Source organism: Neodiprion fabricii, chromosome 1 (assembly GCF_021155785.1).
Source record: "Neodiprion fabricii isolate iyNeoFabr1 chromosome 1, iyNeoFabr1.1, whole genome shotgun sequence".
NCBI classification, from domain to species: domain Eukaryota; kingdom Metazoa; phylum Arthropoda; class Insecta; order Hymenoptera; family Diprionidae; genus Neodiprion; species Neodiprion fabricii.
The window spans coordinates 31,568,185-31,594,108 of record NC_060239.1 but is presented as its reverse complement, the minus strand read 5'-3'; the positions used below and the strand labels follow the sequence as shown (position 1 = coordinate 31,594,108).

The window sequence follows — 25,924 nt, the reverse complement described above, 5'->3', positions numbered from 1 at the left end:
ATTTATTATTATGTGATCGAAACTATTTCAACTACCGATCATTATCGATGGAGTACCGTGCGTGTGTATGCGCATGTATATCGTGCCTCCGATAGTAGTTACGCATACCGTGCCGCACCTTTATGCATGTAAATTTTCTCTGCAATTTGCACTCCAAGGAGAGTCCGCTGCAGACGTCCAGTTGACCGGTAGTGCAAACGTGTTCGTGCATCTCGCGTGTGTAATAACGTATACTCGTATATGCGTAATTTATGAGGAATTTGCAGCTGGAAAACTGTTTGTGCCAACGCGCGCGTATATTAAATAGTTATAGGATTATGCGTAGGTATGGTTTAACATACCGCGAGTTATGCCTCCGATACTCCGAGTATGCAAAGATCCATCATGTACTCGGAGGCATAGGTGTATGTGTTACATTGCCTGTATGTACCAGCTACACAGGCAGACGCAATCTGTATGTGCGTGTCGTTTATTATTTCTCATTTTTTTTCTCTCGCTCGCATGCAATGCGCGTCAACAGCCTCTTATAACAGCTGGGATTTTTTTGACCATAAACTGGAGCTATCGTACGTATAACAATATTTCCTACCGAACTCACAGCCTCGTTTCTAGCACTGAACGCACGATCCGAAATATCTGTGACAAAAAAATTTTTATTTCAACCCGAAGAATGAATTTACAATTAGACACTGAAAATTATTTATTCGGTATAATTAATAATAGGAGACAACGGCCGCCGGGTGTTTTAATATTTTTAGGAGAGAACGTGAGACGTTCGAGCCTTTAACAATAATAATAATAATAATGATAATGATAATCAGAAGAAGAAGAAGCCTGCAGAGTATTGCACGCAGGACACCTTGGATATAATATGTAATTCAAGATCGTCTCGGGCCCTCCTGCTGCAGTAATTTGTCAGGCTTCGAGGGAGGACTATATTAATATCAGCTATAGCTACTGACAATGAGCAGCACGGTAAATTTTCAAGGTTCGGGTCGTAGCAGCAACAACAACGAGCACGCGAAAAAAACCGGAGAATCTCTTGATCCCGAAGACGACGAAGAACCATCTGTTGATTTACTTAATCTTCGCGACGACGTCGATCCTCTTACTTAAAATACGCCTACTCACGCTTCTCGAACTCATAAATATTGAATATTTTCTGCCGAATTCCACATCAGGATAGATCATCGCCGGATCTTTTAAAGCGCGTTAATTCAACTCCAATGCCAAAGCGACTGACAATTATTACATCTAGGCGTACAGGTTTTACATGAATAAAAAGGAAGAGAATGAAAAACATCACGCGTCAACAATTATGTCCAGAAATGTTGATGAGGTAAGCAGCTGTTACGTTGCTTCACGAGCGGATTTGCAGCTTCTCTGTAACGCAGTTTTGCCCGATGCGTTTCTAACAAACGATTCAACAGTACCGCCTAAAAAATTAAAGAATATCGATCGGTCGTGAGAAGCGTGTAAGATTTTTCACCCGGTGGAGGTAAAGCTGCGTTAATATACTTATGTCACGTATCGTACCTACGCGCGCTGATACAGATCGGTTGTAAACTCTGGACGTGCGGCATTCGCTCTCTCAGCCAACGGATCTTTTAGCCATGAATGGGGAAGGAAGGACCGTGAAACAAAGCCGTTAGAGGCACGAGGATCGTCAAGAGCGGCGGGACGGTGAGAAATTTTCGCCCACCAACGTTATAATCGGGGGCCCTTGTACTTCTTTCGGCGTCGAGGCGCCGAGTAAACAAAACTCTATCCACGATTCGAGATGCCACAAGTGCCTAACGGGGCTGCGTCATGGCGCGTTACCATACCTCTAAGAAGACCCTCTCTTACACGCCGGGAGACTCGATCTTTTATTTACAGCTGCCGAGTACAGGTGTTGATTATTACGGACCTGTATTACATGGTCGATGCGCGTAGCTCACGGAATATCGGACATTCCGCCGCGAACAGAAACGCGCGGGAACCGCTCGCTTATTGTCAGGAATAAGGAAATTTACAGTCGAGTGACAAAGTTAAAACTGATCAGGGTTACCGATAATTTCCACATTTCTCCACGTTACGTTATTTTTCTGTCATGCGGATACTTGTTTTTTGGTCTTTTATTCATACGTCAATCGTTAAAAATTACATTATACTTATTACACAAAATGTTCGTTCGCTAAATCTGTTGTATGAATTGGAACGTAATAAAAAAAATTTTTGAGTTCCAAATCCGAATATTTTTCTACAAATTTTTCCAAGTAAAATAAGGAGATACCTGCGTATTACAGGTCTTAGGTTGATACGTGTGGCAGCCATGAAAACGGTGAATAAAGGATTCTCCGCTGTTGTTACATCGTTAACGAACCGTCCTAATTATTACACAAATTTTCCGACGCGTCGTTTGAAATTCCGATCGATGATGCATGATCGAATAGGCTGTATTCTAATTTCTTCTCGTCGCAGTCTGTTACACGTATTGTAATACACAAGCGGTACAATAGAAATTCCGGAACACGAAACACTCCTTCTTCTTATAGCGATTGTATGACGTAACCGAGTGTACACAACTCGCGGGATCTCTTGGCTTGTTTGAGAAGTTGTGTAGAAAAAACGTTCAGACTTTCGTCTATATGCATTATACAGGCCGATACGCGTGCGTATAGGTACACCGTACGAGCATGCGTGTATAATGACTGAGAGCTGCAGCAGAGACGGAAAGGACGAAATTAACGTTGCCCCATAGATTTACTATTCAACCTTTACTCGGCGTTATTTAGTTTTGCGGGTAGAATAAGAAGAAAACTATAGCCGTGTGTACAGATAAAACTCGAATACATCTGTGCAAGCTTTTTCTCTCGAGATTTGTGCGTATGTACACAAAGTTCGTATAGGACCGTTGATAATTCCAGACGGTGTTCATTTTTGTAAAATAAACGAATCGTCAACCGCACTGCGAACGCACCTGTTCACTCTCGTCCTAAAAGCGAAATTCTACACCCAACTTGACACGCGCGGCGTTTTTAAAATCAGTGTTTAGAATCGCACGGTTTACCGGTCAAAAACTGGTCCTCGGGCCTAGGGAAGAAACTTCTATAATAACGTAGACGGAGCGACTTGGCCGATGCTCGGAGATACTCGGAGATCGCGGGCGAGCAAACGGAATGGATCACGAATGAACGGAGACCGACCGTCGGAGGTTTCTCTAAAAGGCGCAAAAAGATGTCGAGAAATCGAGTCGATCCCATACGTGGATAAGACGCGAGAGCAACGCGGTTGAGTAGCTGCAGGCCTTACGCGCACCGATTTCAAAGTCGAGAGAAATTCTTGAAGGAGTTGACATCGTGTCGGAAATGTCGAGAAATCGCAATTCGGCGAGACGGAACGATTAATCAAAGATAACGGAGACGCGTGGCGAAGAAGGAACCGGAAACAGAGAGAGAGAGAGAGAGAGAGGGAGAGAGGTAATCAAGATTCCTCTTGTTCGAGATCGTGTGTTAAATTTTGTTCAACGCAGGTCGAAAGGTTAGACGAAATCCTCGATTGAACCGCGTTCCGTGTACCCGCCTGTGTGCGATTTATAAACGTAGCGAATCGATGATGCGGATTATAGGCGGAGGTTTTTACGATAAAATCCTAACCAGCGGGGAAACTTTTCAATTGTTGCAAAATTCTCAGGGTCGGTTTGTGGAAGAGCTATTATGTTGGAGGAAACGTGATCTGGTATTGTAGGTACTACCAGGTCGACCTGATCAACGAGGGCTGAACGAACGTCTCAATGCCAAATCTGAAGAAATAACGAAAACTACGAGAGTGAGACCTTGTTAACGATGCCGTAGTCACAAAGCCTATTCAGAGGCGTGCAGGTATAATACGGATGGATGGATATGCGAGTAATTAATAGTCGGACACCTGCGGCCGCCGGTTTCGTCATAATCATTTGCCTCGAAAAACCGGCGTGTGCTAGTTTATTACGGATATTTAAGGTATCGCATATGTAGATGTGCCGTAAATCGTTTTCTCGTCGTTCAGTAAATTAATTAACCGCTACTTCACCTCAAAACGCGCCGGAGTTCAAGGTGGAGAGAATAAAAAGAAGTAGAAGAGAAGAAATAAGTAAATAAAAATAATAATATACCATATACTTAATCGCCTATAAATTTCCACAATTTACTGGCATTGGAACAGGGAGTTACGAGGTTTACCTCGTACAACATTAAACATGTAGCATAGTTGACGACGACGACGACGACGATGATGATGAAAAAAGGTAAATATCAAGCATGCGAAATGAAAAGAAGGATGGAACAGTTTTCATTTAACCTCATAATGCTCACCAGCTATATTGCAGACACTTATGTATATATCCCGCGACGACGCGACTTGTGTTCAATCCAATACAAATCACCACGATTTAACACACCTGTAGGATCCACTCGACGCACCTCAATAATTTCGACACTTTTCCGCGTACTAAATATGCAATATCAACGCAATCATCCGTCTGAGAACAGACGCGTTTACTCAAAGGTCGATCTACGGGCGTTTCGACGCACAGACACGCCGGTCACAATTAACAGTCGTTGCAATTTACCGCCCGGTAATTACCTCCCGGACTAGTACAACCGGATCGTGATTAAAAAAAAAACCACCTCGCGTAATATTACGCAGAGGTAACGCGTAGCGTGGGTTTATCTCGAGGGGCGTGTAATGCCGCGTGAATCTGTGTTTACATTCGACGACGAAGGAAAATAAAGCACGCGCGACGACACGTGTGTGACGCTCAAAGCCTGAGCGGCAAGTGCGGCCCTAGACGTAAGACGGCAGTCAACAACTCCTTTTCCCCCGGTAAGCAGCAGCAGCAGCAGCAGCGAGGCGGCAACCGACGAGGATCAAAATATGCCGGGGAAAGGTCCGCGCGAGCGTCGATCCTTATGGCTTCTACGGTAAATTCCGAGAGATTTTTTTATTCTACCCACTCTGGACGCCTTATCAGGAGGCATTTTAATGGACGGGCGAAAGAAGAAGAATCACGACGAGGAACGGAGGCAGTAAACCTAGCGCGATTAATTGCTCTAGCTTTCGCCGATTCCTCGGCTGTTTGTGCCGCGGCTTCGGTTCCTTAATAACACGCCGTGCTTATTATATGTATACAAAACACTTCGATCAAACGATTGTATGTATGTATGTACATTGTACATATGCTGTAACGGTAACGCGAAAAAAGTAATGAGAAAGGCGAATTAAATTAGACGTGCGAAATTGAGAAAACGAAAAAAGCAATTTATATAACAATTACGATATTTGCCATATTGGATTGGAGCAGATATCTCATTGAAATACGGATGTATATGAGTAAGAAAAATAGCTCGTTGTGTTACGAGTGCGGAAAGTGGGCGATTTCCGATCAGTGTTGTAGTCACAAGAGTCAGATATCGCCGATCCCCACGTGTGACACGCGCTACTGTTTCAAACACCTGTGAAGGAAAGGTTAATTCGAGAAGCGAACGAATGTAATATAATAATTTGAAATAAGTGGATCAAAGGCAATGCAAACTTCAGTTAGTGTCCGTGTGTAAAGTTAAGCTATTGAAAAGTGGGCATGCCCCGAGAATGCCCTAGTGTGTAAAATTGAGAATTTCAGTTGAGCACCTGCGCCAGCGTTGTTTTACCGCACTGTTCAGGTATGAGGTATTTTATGCACGCTCCACAGGCTTCGAAAATCTCACTTTCCAAGCATTTTGTGTTGGAAACAATAGATCTAATCGGGAAATCGTATAACACACTTCAAGCCGATCTGGTTATTGATTATCAAAAAAAAAGGACATAGTATTCGAGGGTTCAAGAATCGAGTGGATCTAACAAGCGTGCGGTGAATAACAGGCATTTCAATTCGTTGGGTACGGTTTTTGAATCCGGATTGAAAAAAAAAACGAATTTTGGAAATATGGCTGCTACCGCTTCGTGCAACAGAAAATATTTACGATAATGTTATAAATTATGCTTTCACATTATGCCGCTCTCCATGACAGTAAGTATAATTTCGTGAAGATCACGATTTTACATGTTTTCAGGTCAAAATATATCGCTAGCCTCAAATAATTTCGTTTTAATTACCAAAATAAATTTCTGCGGCTCTTCCCAGTTTCTCAAAGCAGAAATTATTTTCATCGTTATTATTATTAATTTTTTTTTTCTTTTGCGCACTTCCGTAAAAAAGGCTTATCAAACTACTATTGGTATATTTTCGGTACTTTTCTCATTTCAAAATTCAGTTTACATCGTATCCGGTTCATTTGTGAATGCATTCAAATATTGCAATGAATTTTACATAGTTTTTGTAAACTTAGCCACAACATTAAACTCTCCTCTTACTAGCTAAATGAATCCAACAAAATCCCTTTCGTAATGCCCTGCTTTGACGGGGAAGAGTTGCATGTGGATTTGGAACTGATGAATGCTGGACTGGCTGCCATTTCCGTGAAGGAACAAAACGCAGAAGATACGCAAGAAGAGGCCAATATTAGGCACAGAAATTCATTCTGGAATGTCCACCGTCCAGAATTGTCTAAGCTAAGTTGGGCCGTCAATCACACACTCAAGAACATTGAAACTTACTTGAAAAATCATGCTGAAAATCGAGATGTTCGTAATGATTTGTTGAACTGCAATATCCCACCAGCAGATTTTAACCAATTGACAGTTAGTTTTCAACATGCCTTTACACGCGGGGACATGAATATGCATAGTTTAGTCAAACATTGTCTGAAATTGAACTTCAATGATTTATAGGTGATTCATGCAACTTCAGACCGGCATGCAAGTTCTGATCAGAACTATTTGCTTACATCCAAGCCGCAAACAATTCAATTCAATGATGACGATTTAGCGTCACCGACAACATTACACAAAAGTCGGGCAGAATTTTGTGTCACTATTGGGAGCATCGAGGAGAAATCAATTCCAGGTAAATTATATACCGTAATTTGTTGGGACTGGTTTATCTGTTCCTTACTCCTTCTACCAGAAGCAGTCTTTGTAATGCAGATGTTTAAGCTCGAATAATGCTTTGTACGGGTAAAAAAATCCATGACGAACATATTCAAGTAATTTCTAATCATCAATATCTTTTACAGAGACTTCTGAGCCCTCCAGCTCAAAAATCAGTGAAGAGAATACAATGACTTGGAATAACAATAACAGAGCGAGCAATTCTAAAGTATGTAAATAAATAAATGTTGCATCGAAACTTAGTTTGTTATGGCAATTTTTGGTCTAACATTTAGGGAAGTATGCAAACATAGAAATGTGGTTACGCAATCAGAATCCAAATAGGGACAGTCAGGAAATTTTGATAAACAACATCCAGATGGGATATCAAATACTTCGTAAGAAATATTAGTTGCACTAATGGATGATATTGTATAGCGTAGAGCAGATCTTTAACTATGGCTTGAGTTTCAAATTAGTACAAAGAGAGTATGTTATACATATCTTTCTGGTGTCGCTATTATAATTTTTTGTGGTCCGGAAATCCGGAAATACTACAAATCTGTTAATCTCCAACTCGTCGGTTTATTTAGACTATTTTTTATCTATAATAAAATTTCAATATTTAAAGTGTAAATGTAAGCTTGTGAATAAATTCGTCACAGGGATTTTGGCTGCAAAGTCTTGGTAGATCTGCAGATTTTTAATTTTTCATTAATGCTAACTTAACTTGAGACGTAATTAGACCGTTACTAATTACATCTTCCTTTCTGGCACATATGAAGGTCATTACGTGATTTGGTCAGAAAAACGAAGAAATATTGCTCTTGAATATTTTAAATAAAAATCTTGACCTGTTTTTCAATGCAGAAGCACGTTAATTAAGATGACATAGTTTCATTTGATTAGTCCATGCATATTTTCATTTCTTTAATGATATCTATTTTCAGGAACAAGTAATTTCTTCCAAAACTGCTATTTTATAATCGGAGACAGACGTATATACAATTAATATTGTCTACTTTGCGTATGCAATGATTATAAACATTTTAAATATGCGTAATCGATTCACATATTATTTGTGCGGTGGCCAAGTCCATTGGTTAGCAGGTGCTTCTTGGATCAACGGTTCCCATGGCTTCCAACCTAAGAACTTTCTCGCCAAGTGTAATTCGTTTTCAGCTTGTAGGATTAATTCTTCAGCTTGGCCACAGTTTATGGCTTTTTCAAGGTCTGGCACTTTTAGATTCTGAAACGATTTAAATCCTACAATTTGTCAATATCTTTTTTCTTACCAAGGTAACAAGCATATCTTTTCAATAAACCTTAATGAAAATCACGATTTTCGACTTTACGCGACATCATTCTTGATCAGTTTATAATTTAATAATCTTCCAAGAATAACTATTAATAAATAAATTGTGTAATAATAGTTACATTTTTCACATGAGCAGCTCGTTCCTTAACAATTTTCTCCGTATTGATTCTGTAGGGATAATCCTTGGGCATTTTATCGACGGCTCTAAGAATTTTACTGTACAACACTCCCAAAGTATGATGTGGATTCGGGGCAACGGGCACCCTGGCTAAATTTGTTGACTAAAAAAGAGAATACTTGATATTGAACATTTAAAAAGCATTGAATATACTTAAAAAGGCTTTAAAAAGTCACAGCTCTTTTGGAATATAAACATACGAATCAAATGTCTCAGTCATGAATCTTATAGTTGTTAATTAGTCGTAAAGAATCCTTCCATCAAACAATGGGAGGACTTCTGTGATATTCTGCAAAGTACTTTAGTTATCAATTTAAAAAAACAGAAGCATGGTAATACAACTTGAGCAGTTAGCGATTTTATTATATCTCACAATCAAATATAAGCAGCCACGAGCAGTTACCTTTCTTTGACTACATCCATCCACCAGACACAATGTCTAACTGGTAGTGAATTTTGCATAAGTGAGTCTCGAAAGGATCGATGACCTTTATAGTTACTGGCGCAGCAATAAAAAAATACGTTTAAAATGCTCCAATTCTTGAAAAATACCGTTTCTCAACGCGTATTCGAGAAGTGATTAATATGATATACAGGTTATGTTGTGTAACACCTGACGTTATTCGCCATAAAGAAAAATTTGCAAGCCCATTTCTAAGAAATACCAACAATTCAACTATGTTAGACATTTACCTTTTTCAAAAGCCCAGCCATATTTTACGCAAATTCTGAATTCCTCGGTACTTTGCACAAGTTTTCAGGATTAATTGAGACTACGGATCGCACTATATCGTCTGCTCACAGCGTCTGCTTGAGACGAAAAACGCAAAACGGTCTGCGCACCGCGTAGACGACGAAAAGAAAACAGGAAAACCGGTACTTAACCTCAAACGCGGATCAAATAAATCAGTCGTCGTTGCAGCTTGAATTTCAATCACTTCAGTATATTGTCCGAAAGTGTCGTTGAAATGGAGCTCGATAGTGTGAATAAGGAGATTCTAGTGGACCTCGAGGAGAAATACGTCAAGGTTCGAAAGCTGCTGGACGAGCACAGTAAATTGGACCCGGAGAGTGAGCCGTACAAAAGTAAATATGCGGCAGCCGATATACTCAAGGAAATGCAGATTAAACTTGTGAAAATATTAGACGACAATATAACAGAACACGACAGAAATATTGTGACAGCAATGCTTGCTGTTATCTGGCTCAATATGGGGATAATTTCGGTCGACACGGAGGAATTGGCAGCCGGTGAAGAGCAACTGACCAACTGCGTGGACCTTTTGATTGACCGAGAACTGAGACCAGAGGCAATATTAGTTATACTTAGTGCTCTGAATCAGCTGGGAATACTCTGGGCCCAGCGAGACAATCCAAAAACATCCCAGAAATATTTAGAAAAAGCTGAAAAAATATACAAGGATTTTACTGCGATTGAAAAAAGCGATAGTACCAAACCCGTACTTATGGCCGCATTGTTCAATCTGAAGGATGATGACGATGACACAGACGCTGAGGAAATAGTCGAACGACTCCACACTCTGACTCTCTACTACTTGGCGCAAATCTATGGAACCTTAAAGGATCACCTCAAATCCGCAGTCTACTGCCACATGACTCTGAAACGTCAGTTGAACCACGAAGATCTGGATTGTGTAGACTGGGCCTTGAATGCTGCGACTTTGTCCCAATATTTTATGGAAAAGGGAGGGTTTAGGCAGGCCAAACATCACTTGGCTGCAGCTTCATATATTCTGCAAAAGTACGAGGATGAGTTGAGAAGTTTGGACGATACGGAGGAAGTGGTGGCAGCAAAATGGGAAACGTTCAGACATAGAAGCGCAGACGTCGCCAGGTGCTGGGCAAAATATGGGATCCTGCTGTTGAGTACATCCAAAGAAAGGCTGATGCATCATGCCGATGATGAAACGAGCGAAATGTGCTCGGAGATAAGTAGGATGCAGTTGGATGAGAACTCGGGGGTCACTGAAGAATGTATCGAGAATTTAAGATTCACAAAGATAGAGAAAGAAATTGAAACTATTGCAAATCAACTGACAGACAAATATGCTTTGGACTTCAACGATGCCAGGACGATATTTCTGAACTCCCAACAATGGCTTGATGAGGCAAAAAAGTATTACACATTGGAGAGTCATGCGTCGGATCACGTGCAAGTGATACAAGACGTTTCGCAGCTCTTTAAATTCTTGTCATTCTTTGAAGAGGATGAGGATCGCCAATCTAAAATGCACAAGCGGCGGGTCGACGCCTTAGAAAAGATTGTTACAGAGTTAAATCCACAGTATTACCAAACTGTGTGCAGGCAACTATGGATTGAACTGGGCGAAGTTTACTGCGATATTTTAGACATTAAGCTTGAACGTCTGCAAGCGTCAAACGAAAGACCGACCGCCCAGGCACTAACTAAAATCAATAACCTTGCCAGGAGTGCGATTGGAAACTTTCAGAATTTTTTAGATTCTCTGGTGGATCCAGCCACTCACAATTTCCCAGACAAATTTTCCGAAGATTTAGTTAGACCCGCCTTATTTGCTTACTTTTTTTTGGGAAGATTGTATTATAAAATCATAACACCTGACAAACATGCACAGCTAGAAAATCTTCGAAATAGTTTGAATGCCTACAAAGCGCTGATTGGCTACTGTGAGAAGGATGAAAAAGCTGCAGAATTGATGAGCGTGGAATTGAGTGTCTGCAAAGACTTTGTTAATCTTTTACCATTGAAAATAGAAAAATTAACTAGAGAATTGGTATAAATATGATGTCTTTAAGGCAATAAAGATTCATATTCATTTCTTGCTTAATACAGCTTTTTTTGCAAAACATTATTTTAATAAGTTTGTATTATAAGTTATTGAAACTATATATTTTTTACGTAATACTGATATTACTCTCTGTACCTAACAACTCATTAATCTCACGGCTTCATCTGACTGTGTAAATCTGAACATAGGTACAGGCAGTAAAGTCGGTACTTATATTTCTGAAACTGAAATAAAAATACCATGCTTTGTGCGTTTACATCTTACAGTTTGAGCGTATGGTGCTAGTATCGAATTAATTAATGGTTTCGTTACTTTTGTGCTATTTCAGTACAGTACTCTCTATACAACATGAAAAAATGCAATAAAATCCTATCATTCCGAAAGTGAATTTTTTCTTCTACATTGATCAAGGAACTTTCTCCGACAAAGCGTATTGCAAAAAAAAAAAAAAAAAACACATGTTTGTATTACGATCTTTAAATTATTCGGGTATTATTAATGTACCTGCACATACTTTTTTCTCTTTGACGTGGATTGACAAACTGAAACAAAATTATTTATGAGTATAAAGTAATTTATCAGTTAATTATATTTATCACATATATTTATTTTATATATAAACCTTGTAAATACCAAAGATTGTGCGAAATCAATAAATGCTTATCACAAATGCTAATCATTTAAATTGAAATTTACATAAGAATTATAGAAGAGATGATATTTTGTTGTCTCTTACATAATTTATGAAATTTTATATACTAGACGCAAATATATTTTCATTTATAGCGTTTGGTAAATCATTGCTGACAATATTATCGGTTCAACAATCATTGAAAAATGGTCGGTAGATTGAATTTTATTGGACCTTGTAAACGGCAGAGGCCCTGTTTATATGCAAAATTAAGATGTGTTCTTCGATTATATCTGAAAATAGATGACTTGCTTGGGATTTCAGAAAAATTAAATTTTATACCATTCACTCTCGACATGAGCTGTTCAGTGAAACTTAATACAAAATTTATTTCTTATCGTTAAATCAAGTCGAACTAGGAATTCGTATCTTTTCCAACCTGTTTCAAAAAATTATAATTACAAAAACGAAATACCAAAAACGTTGTTAATAATGTGTTAAAATCATAAAACTTCATTTAAAGTACCACACTGGAATTATTATACACAATATTCAATGTTTTGTATCTGTTTCAAAATACTTTGTTTCCTTCAACTTGATGTCGAACGAAAATTGTTTTTTATAAAAATTATAGCAGGTAAGTTTCTTTGGTAATATGATGTAAAACAAACATCATATCTGAACTGAGTAACCAGAATCATAATTCTTATTATACAATATACAAATTTAAATGTGGTATGTACCCAATTTCAACCTAACATTGATTTCGAACCAAGTTGTTGTGAACATAACACATGCAACTGGAATTTCCGCAAATCCTACTACAAAACAATAGATATAAACTTTTTCCTAACAACTGCAGTAGTAATGCATTCAAATTTTCTTTCAGGGCGACTCAAATGGTATTTTATCAATCAATATCAATGAATTTTGTCTCTGTATTTTAACTTCAATAGCATTGTCGTTATGTCAATAATAAATAACGAAAATCTAGTAATCATATAATATATCCTAATATTTTTACAAGCAGGTACGTATGATAACTACATGTATTTAAATCAAAGGTCCCGTCGAACCTGCTTATCCTACTTAGTATCTAATTGGGTGTTATGTGTATGACACGAAGGGAGGTAGGATGTTTATGTATCATTTGCCACCTGCTTCAAAATTAGTGTATATGTATATCCTTTACGTTTTAAGTTAGCAATACCAAGTATTTGCTTTAATTCTATCCGATATTCATTTAATGATAAAATCTTAAAACTTAAGTAGAAACAAAATCTCGTCTAATTCACAAAGTTATTCAAATTGACCTTGCCAGCAGGTACAGCTTTGTATCAACCGCGATTCGATGGACAATAATCTTTCGATGAATTTTAAAAAATTGCTCTGAATAAAAAGACGCTCGAGAATACTTTAACTGGGACGAGTCATCTTACGCACTTGAGTCCTCGCTTAATAGAAATAATAAACCATTATGACCATGTTTAAAATCTAATAGCTACTCAGATTACGATCATTGATTGCCGAATGTTTAGATTGTCTGTAGAGTGTGAATACTGAGCTGTAAAGTCTTTAATTCTGTTCGAGATAATTCTTCCTCTCAACGCTACATCCTCGATGCAAATTGGCATTGCTAACACCTTATTGAACAAAATAAAATATCAATCTCTTGAACAGGTAGTTAATTTTAATCAATAATCATTACGCTAGCACACTTTAGGTGCTGGTGACCCCTTTTCGTGCCACAAGTAAATTTAGTACAGGATGCTTTCTAATGTATCCAACAGCCTTTTTATGGGTTACCATTGTAAAATCGTAACCGTTACACTGGAGGATTTTATCATGCATTCTTAATCCTGACTTTGCTGCTGGCGAACCTTCGTGGACTTCCGTTACATAGATCCCCTGGTAAAAATTTATTCGATAGTGAAATAAATGAAGAATAAGTATAACAAATACGTTCAAATTCCAGATAATTCAGAAACTCAGAAAACTAAGGGCGTATGAAAACTCAGATAATCAGGTCCAAGTAGTCAGACTGATAATTAGCTGAAGGATAACAATGAACTGCATTTGCATTTTGTTCTGACACCAGAGATTAAAATTCAATCGATGACTGCACATACATCACGATAAAAGATTGTCATGTTTAAAATATGCCGAGTTGTAATTTATAATACAATAGACTAAGGTAGATAAGGTGGGTAAATTATCATACATTGTCCGTGTAGCCTTGTGGACTTTTTCTAAAATCCTGATCGATACCTCCACCTATTTTCAATCCACATTTCATCACCTCTTCTCCGTTGGCATCAATTTCTGCTTCTTTGTGAAGCGTGATAGGGATCTGGAATGGAGAATGGAATATTTATTCGATACGTACAAGTTGGTTGGAGGAGTTTATTCTTGTTACGAAAAAAGGTATAGAATGTTATTCTCTGGTGTAAAGTGAACAGCAGAAATGTACAAGTGTTTATAATGCCGGTAATTTCAGCTACTGATATCAGCAGTTATCAAGTACTGAGAAGCTAAGTGCATAGCATTAAAAAAATTCCGTTTGGTGATAACCGATAGGCTACATGCTTGTCCTTAGAAGCAATTAACTGTGGGCGATGAGCTGTCAACAGAACTCGACCGGTCAGTTCTAGACACACCTCAAAGTGCCTTAGAGCCCAAAATCATGAACAATCCGATATTTACTTTACTTTAATTTCGAATAGAGACAGCATTGGGCGCGTTCGAAATTTAGCAGAATAAGTAAAACGGACTCGCGGTCGTATGAATATTTTTTTGAAACAGGAAGAGTTTTGAATGTGCAAAAAACATCCTGATTATACGACAGGCAAGTTGGAAGACTCGATACTCACGCTCAGGCACTCCATCGCCGTCCCCGCCTGGTGTTGAAAAGCCATTTTCGCACACATTTTGAGCGGTTTTTTTTTATCTTACCGGTCACCTAAAATATTATAAACAAAGCGAATACGTCCGTAATATGCTTAGAAGTGCGTCCGTAAGTCCGTCTCCTTCTCGATCTGTCTGCTGACAACAGCGCAAACCAAGTACAAACTAGTGACGCGAACGCTGAAATCAGATATACCAACCAATTTGGTCGTGTGGTGTCGCCTTTGATTGCTACCAACATCGAAACGTCACGCCCCCAATATCCCATCACATCCGCTGTCGTGCGTGCTTGGAATTAAATATCGAGTGTCGTTTGTTTCTTTCTTACACAGCGTTTTTCGTAGTCAGGATGGCCGACGACGAGTTCGACGGAGACGAGTAAATATGCTTTTTGAATTACTATGCCTCTTTGTGTTTATGGATTTTCCCCAAGATCAATAAGCACATGTCAAAAGGTTATGTTCGCTGCAGAACGTTTTCACGTGTATCACAAACATCGCGCCCGTCGTTAACTCGACAAGAATATAATTGCTCAGAGTTACTTGGAATCCCAGAGCCCTTTGTTTCTGAAAATTTTTATAGTTATTTCTCAATTTATTGACTTGTTACAGAGTGGTAGACGACTTTGATGATGTAGACGATGACGACAACATCGAATTGGAGCAGCAAGAGGAAGATGGTGAAAATATAGAACTCTTAGCGGCAGGCGATACTCAAGGCAGTGTTCAAAAGTCAAAAAGAATCACAACCAGATATATGACAAAGTAATTAATATATTACTCATACTTGCAATATTTAGTACTGTTTAAACTTTGTCGGAAGTTTATTTTTAAAACTGGACTTTCTTTCAACAGGTACGAAAGAGCAAGAGTATTAGGAACACGAGCGTTGCAAATAGCAATGTGCGCCCCTGTAATGGTCGAACTTGAGGGAGAAACTGACCCACTCCAAATAGCCATGAAAGAATTGAAACAGCGAAAAATTCCAATAGTTATCCGCCGCTACTTACCTGACAATAGTTATGAAGACTGGGGCATCGATGAACTTATTATAATAGATCATTAAAACACATTTTTAATTTCTGTTCAACTCTAGATGAAATTCACATTTCTTAAGTTAATCATTTATATTATACCGCTTTTCTTATAAAAATGTTGAAAAATAACGTAATAATTCATTTACAACCACTTCAGTTATTCTATCCTCCCTGTCTTAAAATCTACAATCAAGAGTATTCCCAACACACATTAATAATTGGTGACTGTCATTATAGCGTTTCAGGAACTGTATTTTGAAATAAAAATATATTATTTCTTTAAAATGTAAATGGATGTATATAAAAAAAAAAACTGTTTACAATAAAGCACGGCTGGTGACGAAACAATTCAGACAAGAAAAAAATCTACATTTTAGAACAGTATACAGCCAAAATGGAGTAATACTGAAATCCATGGAGTACAGTTGCAGTATATGTATAAAATAAAACGGAGCCCGATTATCGCATGAGGTAATTCATTGATGAATGCTGGTCATAAAATCTAAGCTACATCTGAATACGTTATTTGATGGGGACATTTTTCAAGGTACTAGACGTAATCTTGCCCCCGTTCTTTGTCAACAGCAGATTGCCACTCCATGCAGCTTCTCCACTACCGTTTACAGCAAGATCAGCCTAAAAGATAATTCCATTATTGCAAAGATCGAATGGGAATTTGATGTACAGTAAAATGAAAATGATACAAATAATTACCTGAAGTTTGTCCCAGACTTTCTTCTTTGGGTTTAAAACTTCATCAGGTGACCCATTTTCATAACCCTCCACCAGAACTTTATCTCCAGCAGCACTGTCAGATGGTGGTTGTAGGGGCTCTACTTTTTTCGTAGGCTCCTCCCTGTTTTCAACAACGTGATAAAGATTGAATTTTTGACAAATCATTGATCCCAATTGCTTACTTGATTGTATTCGAATTTTTTGAACTTACACAGAAGCGCATAAGACCATTCCATGAGACTGAATTCCTCTAAGATTTGCAGGCTTCAGATTAGCCAAGACTACGACCAATCTGTCCTGCATTTCTTTGAGGGGCACATAATTTGCCAATCCGCTTACAATGGTACGAGGACCACTCGAATCTCCCAAATCAATTTTCTCAACATACAAAGCATCAGCATCAGGGTGCTTTTGCACTTCAACAACCTTGCCCACTCTGATATCAAGCCGAGATGGTATAATTTCCTCGATTTGCTCTGTAAAATAATTCTTTGCTCTTTATAGTTATGAAAACCAATACTCTAACAGTAAGCGATTGGTAAGATGAGCGAGCACAAATTACTTACTCTCTTTCTGTGGGGGAGGATATGCTTTACTGTTGAGCCCTTTTAGCTTAGGGTCTTGCTCAAATTCTTTACGAATTGGGTCCAAAAGCCTATTGACATAAATTTCAACTGCGCCCTTCAAATCACCAGGATGAATCACTTGTTCAGCAAATGCTGTTTCGAGATCTTCATATTTGTCAAATTCAATATCACCTCCTGGAAATTTAACAGTCATTTCAATAATGCTTAGTATAAAATATTCTACAGACATGCAATTGAAACGGAGTATAAATTTGAAGCTAATAATTACTTACCAAATTCTTCACTACGTTTAACAACATATTTTTCACCACCTTTCATCAGTGGAAATACAACATGCTTTGAAAATGCAAGGATTCCATTCTCAGTAATATTACCAGGCTCACAAAATGCTTTCTTGAGCTTCTTTTTTACAGCTGCAGCACTATCTAGGAGGTCAATCTTTGTATCTTCCTCGGATGATGACATTTTAGCTCCAGTCAATCCTGGAACTGCAAACACAGAATCCGAACTATATGGATATTCAATTACCAAACAAAAGAAGTTCAGAAACACAAACACTACACAAGGCCTTACTCATAGGATTCATCAGATGTACGCGTTTTTCATAGCCGAGCATGGGAAGATATTTCTCAGAGAAAGTAAAAATCTTGCGTTGATCTACACCTCCAAATTGTGCATCAACCTTAAGGTACTCTTCATCTAATGCCTGCAAACCAGGATAGAGCAAACCAGAAAGCAATGCATTTGCAACTTGCTTTACAACTTCAGCTCCAGCTTTCTTTGCATCATGCTCAGTTACCAGAGAGCTTAATCGATATACATCCAAGGTGTACTCTCTGCAAATATGCATGCATGCATCATTCATTATCATGTCATATGACTATTTTTCCGATACTGGAGTATTTGAGTGATAACGAGAAAACGTAACTAAGAACAACATATCATCAGTTGAAAAGAATTGCAATAGAATTCACTTTCAAAAATAAGATTACACATCAATTTCCATTTTCAGTGTCGTGTCTATGTCATAAAATAAAAAATATCTTACTTAGATAATTGATAATCAGATCCCTTGACGAACTTTAGCTTGTCGAGTGGAACCCCGATGGATTTCAGCATGGCTTTGATCACAGCTTCGTAATACTGAACTCTCAAAGCTAGGAGATCCCAAGGAGCTTTCATGTTGTCGAGATAAGCATGCAGATCGGCAAATAATATTGTAACTTCAACTCCAGCACGTAGAAAGTCAGCAATCTTTGACATGGGTGTAAAATATCCAACATGTGGTCTGCCGGTAGTTGCAGTGCCCCAGTATACCTTAAGGTCTCTTTGCTTTAAGATTGTTTTTAGCTTCTCATCACCCAACCATTCGGATAAATTCCTGGTGATCAGGTGATGCTTTTTTTCCCACGTCAATCCACTCATTTCAAAGAAGTGGTAATAACTAGTTCTGAAACAGAGGTATTTGTTACTGGTTAACTAGACGAAAGCACAAGTATTTAATTTTCAGTATATGGAATGCCTGGTAGGATACAATTATATCTTAAATACTTACAAGTACTTCCAAATGGGATACGTAGGGATAAAATTGAGGTATCGCGACTATTATTGAATATAAAATTAATGATTGCAACAGTGTTACAAGTTTATTCCTAAGGTAGGACAGAAAAATCTATTATGCAACTTTCTTTTTTTTTTGACAGTAAGAATAAAATAGCCAGCCTCTAAAACCCATATGGAGTCTGTATCAGGGTTAGATACCTTCTGACTACTGTCGTGCAGTGATTAATATAATGAGCAAAGCTTAACGAGGGGGAATTCTATGGGAAAATCCAAATTCATCGTTTCTTCCTAGAAATTTATCAATTACTCGCGCGTGCGCGAACTGCACGTGCACAGCTGTCAAATAGTGCGGATCTGATGCAATATACACACAAATGTATGTGTAGCATAATAAAGGTGTGTGTTACCCACCTGACTAGAAAACTGTAATAAGCCGTACAATCTAACGTACAATATGTGAAACGTTAACCATATTATATTACAGTTGCGACGGCATGAACGTTAAATTACGCTCACGAATATGATAAGCAAACGTATGTGAAAGGCATTTGAATAATTTTCTGACGAAATACCGGTGGGATATTTTTTAAATGTGAAATAAGGAAACCAAGCTCAACTAACCTCTTTACTGTCCAGCTCAGTATTCACGGTATCTACACGTGTAATTAGCAGAAACTTCAAACCGGTATTAAGTCACATAAAGTGACCGCTGCGCCCCCTGCCGGACCTGAATCGTACCTTTGAGTGTGTTCAGTGAGCAAAATGGTAAATTTAAAATGAAAAATAATAATCAAGTAGGAAGCTTTTCACAACGCTTTTCATTATAGTCATTTATAAGTCAAAGTAGAAATTACGTTGTGAAAAAATTTTGTAAGTTCAAAATTTGCTGGAAAACGTTTGACAAAAAATGATCTATCATGTACTTATGTATATCTTCAGTCAACGCTTGTACGTAGCTCACCACATTTTCAAATTTTGCCGCGTAGTGTTGCTGCTCCTGCGCTACCTTCAGGGTACTCACGGAATTCTGGGATGCCGACGAGTATGAACATAACTCGAGTCTGCGTCCCGAATTTGCACGTACTTTTGTTTAGTTTAACGGTGTTTTATTGCTAACCCGGTCTCTGGTAGCTGCCCTTACTCAGTAATCCTCAAATAAACAGTTTAAAGCTACCCAGAGCTTCGTTTTACGTGGTATGGCTGCGAATGATTTTTTCAAAGTTTAACAAAAGACGACCGCACTTCGACCGTTACGTACTTTTCACGAGAAACTAAATTCTTAAATATTTTCTGTATATTTGTAGAAAAATCATGTGTTGTGTACGCCGTTCGCTGTAGAATGTTCCATTTTTGTTTTGTCGCGATTGTTTCGAGGATGAGAAGTGATTATTCGAACGCTGCAATGAACTATGCAGGTATAAGGTATGTATTGTACATACATTGCACGATTTCCCACTCCATGTTCAATTATGTTTTCACGTAGCCATAGCAAGAGAGCTGGGAGACATTATTCAGTGACTATTTTTTCGAGGCCAATTTTTTGTGAGAATGCGAAGGGAGGCATGTGTAAGTTTCATTAATAAGGATTATCTCTGATAGCGCATAGCGGTATGGGAGGGAGGCAGATCACCCAGAAATTGCATAAAGCTAGTGATCACAATTATTATTTGTTCGGAACTTAAAAGGGTCGCAGATTAACTCAAACGTGCTGTGTGAACGTTACCATGGCAACAGTTTCGAGTGTATGTTTTAATTGGCAGAACAAAATATCGGTATTAACCCTCTTGCCGAACGGTTCGAACATCCCTTGTGGACGCCTTGGTTTCGCGTTAGATCACCCGTAATATTGAAACTGCGTTCATTAAACAGTCAATTTTATTTCTCCAATAATTGGCGGCGGGGGATATTGGGAGTCTAACTCCACAGTTTCAACCAGATTGTACAGGAACTTCGGCCGCCATCTTGAATGTAAGATAGAATATGTTTTTGTCAAGCGACTCATATATTTTCATCTTTTTAGTACAAATAGTGATAACCAAACTTGCAGGAAATTTGATTCTCTACAACTTTGGTTGCGACAACTTTTTGTCAATTATTAATATATTTTCCAACTTAAACCTAAATTAATACAAGATTTTCATATTACGTATTACGTATATTATGTTCGGCTGAAAATCGTCAGAAAATTCAAATTTACGCCTGACGCTGCGTGTTTCGGCAATTTAAAGGTTATTTGATTACGCTGCGCCCAGCTCGCCTGGCTCTTCCAACCAATCAAGACTTCCTTCCGCACACCGCGCGGCGTCGATTGCTTCAAGCAATTGGAACGAAATTTGAGGCTAAACCACGCTCGCCGACGGTCTGGAATTTAGATGATTTAGACCGTGTTTAAATTGAAGATTTCGAATCGCGTCTTTCGTAGGGATACACGTTCGCAAAATGAAATATGTCGCTGAAACTGGCAGCCGGACGTCGCGTATCCTCAATCTTTTATTTCTTAAATTAGCATATGAGTCTATTTTTAAATCGTTAAATTTTGACTACGCGGATGATAGATTACAACTTTTTTAAACTCAAAAAACGCCGTCCCCAGGCAAACTCGACTTGATTTGAGTTTCTGTAAGTCTGAAGAATATTCTGTAAAATTTTCAACTTCCAAGTCGCATGCCGTCACGAGTTTCATAGGACTATACGAAAATAAGCGTCGACCTTAACCGTACCCGTTTTGCAATCGAAAAAAAATGTGTCAACTATTATCATAATATCTCAGACAACGATTATCAATATAGAGGCGTACATGAAGAAAAAATGCATAGGTTGGTGTGTTTTGAATTTCTGTGCTAGCGTTTACTGCTTGACGGGTGGCCGCGCGCAGCCGTCACGTCCGGCCGTTAGTTTCAGCGACATAAATGCAATTGCAAATGAATTGGTATATTGCGGGGTATTAATTTTTTTTTTCTTAAACAGACAGTCTTTAGTGATATGACGTCCAACCCGTATATACAGCATGAGTAATATGTTGTCATTTTCTGATTATAGTTTAGAAGTGCGTGATTTCATTTGATCTGGACAGTGCAACGAGGACTGCTGCAATCCAAGTATGAAGTAGCCTGGAGGAGGTAAGAATCCATATTTTAATAATTATTCAATAATTCAATACAGTACATTTAAAACTGAATTTTTAAAATTAATTTGAGTTTCATTGTTTTTCCCCAGAATTGAGCAGAGATATCCAAGTAATTCCTCCATTATTCGACAATGTCGGTGAGTTCGCATGAGTTTGGGTTACGCTTATTTCCCTGGGACTGGGAATTTGGAGCATATACATATAGTTTGCAAATTATCTATTCATGTTGTTTATTGTCCACTCGTATTATCTAGTGCTTTTGTGATGCTCAGTACGGTAGACTACGAGTCGGTAACAGACCTGTATTTACCGTCCTGGATATGTCGAAATTTCGTATGGAAAATCTATTTCGTGCAGAGAGAAACCTCAAATTTTTGCGATTAGACGAGAGGGTCCGGTTATTAGTTCTATATTTCCGCTCACGTAAGAAGCACGTTGTATTTTATGAACAGAAAACAAGGAAAATAGCAAGTGCAGCAGTAATTCCGTATTGCAGTATTTGCTCACCAGGTAATTTATTTTTCAAACATACAAATACCAGTGGTAGTGATTGCTTGATCGCGAATACTTTTTTACCGACCGCTGTCGATAGTAAAGGTGCTTGCGCGTGACGGTCGTCACTCAATTACCATCTGACCACGACCTGAGTTACTTGTGAAGTAGGATCGAGCTAATACGTTTCACAAAATATATAGGATTTATCGGTACGATGATTTGCCTGAACAAGGTTTATGGAGTTTATGGGTTTATGAACAAGGTCACGATGTTTAAATCGGTTTTTGAAATGAAATTTTGATAGCTGAAGGTTTTTGTGATGAATTCGTGACCAGGGAAATAGATAGGGAGATAATTCGTCGATGCTGGTCAAAGTGGGATACTGTTTAATGATTTACGACGTTTCGGCCGGGCCTCGCCGACCATCTTCAGGAAAATTTGACAACCAGTGCCTGCCTAGGTGTTGTAGCATTTACATTTTGCATGGAAGACTTCCATGAATTTATTCGTAGCTAAGATTGACAATCTGAGTCATATTCGTGCTCAGGGACGCTTACAGTTGTATAAATGTTTTTCTACACGGCGATCTTTTACCAATTTGTACTCAATGCTTTCTGTACCAGTTTTTTTTGCCATTTACATAACGCGACCACCTTGAAGCATCTCGCAAATGAAGCACGAATGCATACAATTTTCTCCATAAATTTATATCTACATAAGCAATGGTGTAGCAGCACTAGGCTCTTTATACGACGCCACAAATCATTTTTTGTAGAGTTTAATTTTTGTGATCAAAATTGAGTATCAAATTTCGATCACGTCGTTTAACAGAGTTCCAGCGCTGCGCTGAAAATACTGCAAAAGTAGATCATCGGCACTAAAGATTAGGGATTATCACGCAATGCATGAACAATATAGGTAAAACTTTACAGCTCTGATACATAAATACTGGCTTTTGAGTCAAGATGTCCTCGACGTTGCCTATACCAAGTTTTACACCCGCGCGGTAAAGAGATTTTTACGAGCCGAGCAAAGATATAAAGGTTTTATCGAAGTCCAACCGCGGCGGCGCGGCGGCGGTATTATGCTTTTAAGTCGCACCGTTTTTCTTACTCCAAATACTGGGTGACCACTGCTCAAGGTAAATATTTGTACAACAATATTACACGCGTTTCATATAGCTAACACATAAAACATATAAAAACCTGTTCATTATTTCATTGCGTTCCTTTCTCCGATATCAAGTAATACGTTATAATCCGCCAAAATTTCAAGTTTTTCATTTTTTGGGCCGTCCCACATACTTGTAAAATTCGCCGTTACAATAACGAGCTGAAAAAATGAGAAGATAATCGTATTATCTTATATTTGAATTGCGTTCTCGTGCGAATGAGAAGGAGAAGGACGAGCGAAATCGTCCGACTTTTCCCATATGATCAGGTTTTGCAATATTCCTAGATCGGCCCGCGTTAAAGCATTTCGTACAATTTACTCACACCGACCGAACACCCCGTATAAGATACACCTACCTACGAGCAGTGTAAATGGACTACGCCGAGAGTGAGAAAAACAGCATGCCTGTAGCTCCGCATGCACAGATGTTGCCCAACGTTTTGCACGGACCCATCCGAACGGCCGTAGAGTACCCAAGGATGCCGGATCAGCGGTGATTGGTGCGATGTGCATGGTCTACACGCGTGTTCTGTACCGCAGATTGTAGAATATTATCGCGCGCGGAGGTCTGCCCGAAACGCATGTATCGCCGCGTGTTCGTACAGGTATAATACGATACACCTATATGTGCGCTGGGCCAGGGTTAACCGCGAGGCACGTATGCAGTTTATAGACACGACGACGTCCCTTCGATTTACGCATAAGCGCGGGTATCTCCCTTGGTGCGTGGGCGATCACTCACGCCGAGTGCACCACCTCCTCGAAGACGGTGTTCGTATGCTAATCCTCCACGTAGCTCGTCCCCGGAGGTCCTCTTCCACGGCTCCAACATATCCTCGCGTTGCCCTCGCGATGTCCGATCGAGTCTCGAGTCGTTATTTAGCCGCCCGATATCCGTACAACTCGGCCGCAACCGTCGCACCGGAGGTACAAGACCCGTTTTCCAAAAACCCACCATTTTATTGAGACATTTTGTTTTTCCTGTTACAGGTAAATCCGTCTCTCTCACAATACCTGTACGCGGGTACATATGTATATATATATATATACGTGTGTAAATTTTTATATATATACATATATATATATACATATATATAAAAATTTACACACGTAGGCGACAGGAATTTATCTCTCACTTTGCATACGATCGACCTCTATACGTACCTGTAGCATAGTACAAGCCATCACTCGGCGTTCCTCTGAGATTGTCAAAATTCTATTACAAACGATTAGTATAACCGAGCTGGCTGCCTGGTTAGCCTTTTTTTATCGGCTTCTATACACGTGTTTCACTTACGGGACGTCGACTTGTATCTGCAGGAAGCAGCTCGCATTGCCTTTGACTTTAATTATACAAATATGTGAAACAACCAGTCTCTTCTTTTCTGTTACAAATCGATTACGCAAACTAATCTCGTAGGTATAGTAATGCGTACGACGAGATAAGTCCGAGGAAATGATGTAGAGGAAAAACGCCGATCACGACCACGATATGCCGTCGAATCATAGGTACTAAATGATAGGACTCGATTTCGTCCGCCTCATCTATCATTCTCGTGCAGGTGGTTTGATGTACCTACTATAATGTATACGTATACCAGCGAGATTTATCTCACATAGTGCAGGCCGCGTGATCATCACCTCTGCTTATATTTCCTTCATTGATGGGCGATCAATATATCAATGAATAAATATAAAAACCATCGACACGTGGTTCAGCGCGAAAAAGGAAACACGGACACGCGCGACGTGCTGCTAATTACAACGAAATTACAAGAACTGTTCGTTTCGCTTGATCACCAATCAAACTCTTAACTAGACAAGTTTTACGACGACGGAGGCGAGGCTGTTTAATCGAGGAAAACATTTCTTTCTACTAAATGATAAATTCTCCCGAAGCCGTAGTATACCTGTAACGTTATATACGTACGGCCGGATTCAATCAACGCGTTATACAGGTCGGCAGATTCGCCTACTTTGTCTCGTGTCGTGAAATTTATATGGAAATATGTTTCGTCCTGCATAATTACGAGAAATTTGACGCATAAAAATTTTGAGACCAAATATTCTTCGCATACTATCGACACGCGATTGACTGGAACAAATTTCTCAGTTTAAATATTCGTAAGAAAATATTGTTTTTTTATGCTGAAACAGATCTAGTTAGAACACCCGAGAGAGTGAGGCAAAAAATTGTTCAAGATTCCATGTTTTTGGTGCAGGTTTAGCATTATTACTGTATACAGACGAAAGTAAGTTCCGTGTACAAGACGCATAATTGTTTGAAGTATGGTCTGCAAGGATATAAGAAAGTGGGTTGACGGTACCTGCTTCACCTTTTCGACTCTGAAACGTACGCAGCATATAAAATACGTGACTGTTATTTTACTATCCGCGTGTT

At 38.9% G+C, this 25,924-nt stretch overlaps 7 protein-coding genes across 11 annotated transcripts in view; 3 read left to right on the top strand and 4 right to left on the bottom strand.

Annotated features, from left to right (window-relative positions):
• LOC124186207 overlaps window positions 1-4,804 on the bottom strand; it is a 50,924-nt gene extending 46,120 nt beyond the window's left edge. For 2 of the 3 annotated variants that reach the window (XR_006871596.1, XM_046577710.1), the window contains exon 1: window positions 4,335-4,804. The gene's annotated coding sequence lies outside the window, so the exon portion shown is untranslated. The remainder of the gene's footprint in view (window positions 1-4,334) is intronic. The other variant, XM_046577720.1, reaches the window with a different exon arrangement.
• Window positions 4,783-7,787, top strand: LOC124186288. Its single transcript, XM_046577850.1, has 4 exons — window positions 4,783-4,943; window positions 6,376-6,699; window positions 6,790-6,964; window positions 7,134-7,787. Exons 1-4 carry the CDS (start codon window positions 4,932-4,934, stop codon window positions 7,226-7,228), a joined length of 606 nt encoding a protein of 201 aa, XP_046433806.1. The 5' UTR covers window positions 4,783-4,931; the 3' UTR covers window positions 7,229-7,787.
• Window positions 7,788-7,947: 160 nt separating this feature from the next.
• LOC124186273 (NADH dehydrogenase [ubiquinone] 1 alpha subcomplex subunit 5) lies at window positions 7,948-9,332 on the bottom strand. Its single transcript, XM_046577825.1, has 3 exons — window positions 9,177-9,332; window positions 8,425-8,586; window positions 7,948-8,236 (listed from the first exon to the last, which is right to left on the bottom strand). The coding sequence occupies exons 1-3, from the start codon at window positions 9,195-9,197 to the stop codon at window positions 8,063-8,065; spliced, it is 357 nt and encodes a 118-aa protein (XP_046433781.1). The 5' UTR covers window positions 9,198-9,332; the 3' UTR covers window positions 7,948-8,062.
• On the top strand, window positions 9,322-12,341 carry LOC124186218 (KIF-binding protein-like). The gene has a single exon (XM_046577733.1). It carries the CDS (start codon window positions 9,452-9,454, stop codon window positions 11,261-11,263), a length of 1,812 nt encoding a protein of 603 aa, XP_046433689.1. The 5' UTR covers window positions 9,322-9,451; the 3' UTR covers window positions 11,264-12,341.
• On the bottom strand, window positions 11,859-14,977 carry LOC124186265 (tax1-binding protein 3 homolog). The gene is made up of 3 exons (XM_046577813.1): window positions 14,774-14,977; window positions 14,125-14,253; window positions 11,859-13,811 (listed from the first exon to the last, which is right to left on the bottom strand). Exons 1-3 carry the CDS (start codon window positions 14,828-14,830, stop codon window positions 13,623-13,625), a joined length of 375 nt encoding a protein of 124 aa, XP_046433769.1. The 5' UTR covers window positions 14,831-14,977; the 3' UTR covers window positions 11,859-13,622.
• A 56-nt stretch (window positions 14,978-15,033) lies between these two features.
• Window positions 15,034-15,972, top strand: LOC124186254 (DNA-directed RNA polymerases I, II, and III subunit RPABC2). Its single transcript, XM_046577806.1, has 3 exons — window positions 15,034-15,185; window positions 15,419-15,571; window positions 15,662-15,972. The coding sequence occupies exons 1-3, from the start codon at window positions 15,157-15,159 to the stop codon at window positions 15,870-15,872; spliced, it is 393 nt and encodes a 130-aa protein (XP_046433762.1). The 5' UTR covers window positions 15,034-15,156; the 3' UTR covers window positions 15,873-15,972.
• A 330-nt stretch (window positions 15,973-16,302) lies between these two features.
• LOC124186229 (tyrosine--tRNA ligase, cytoplasmic) lies at window positions 16,303-19,437 on the bottom strand. 3 transcript variants are annotated; one of them, XM_046577754.1, is made up of 8 exons: window positions 19,350-19,437; window positions 18,214-18,615; window positions 17,739-18,001; window positions 17,438-17,653; window positions 17,145-17,339; window positions 16,790-17,054; window positions 16,558-16,699; window positions 16,303-16,479 (listed from the first exon to the last, which is right to left on the bottom strand). In XM_046577754.1, exons 2-8 carry the CDS (start codon window positions 18,588-18,590, stop codon window positions 16,366-16,368), a joined length of 1,572 nt encoding a protein of 523 aa, XP_046433710.1. In that variant the 5' UTR covers window positions 18,591-18,615; window positions 19,350-19,437; the 3' UTR covers window positions 16,303-16,365. The 3 variants fall into 3 exon arrangements, with proteins under 3 accessions (XP_046433710.1, XP_046433701.1, XP_046433720.1); XM_046577745.1 differs by lacking the exon at window positions 19,350-19,437 and adding an exon at window positions 19,140-19,328; XM_046577764.1 differs by lacking the exon at window positions 19,350-19,437 and adding an exon at window positions 18,721-19,002.
• Window positions 19,438-25,924: the final 6,487 nt, after the last annotated feature.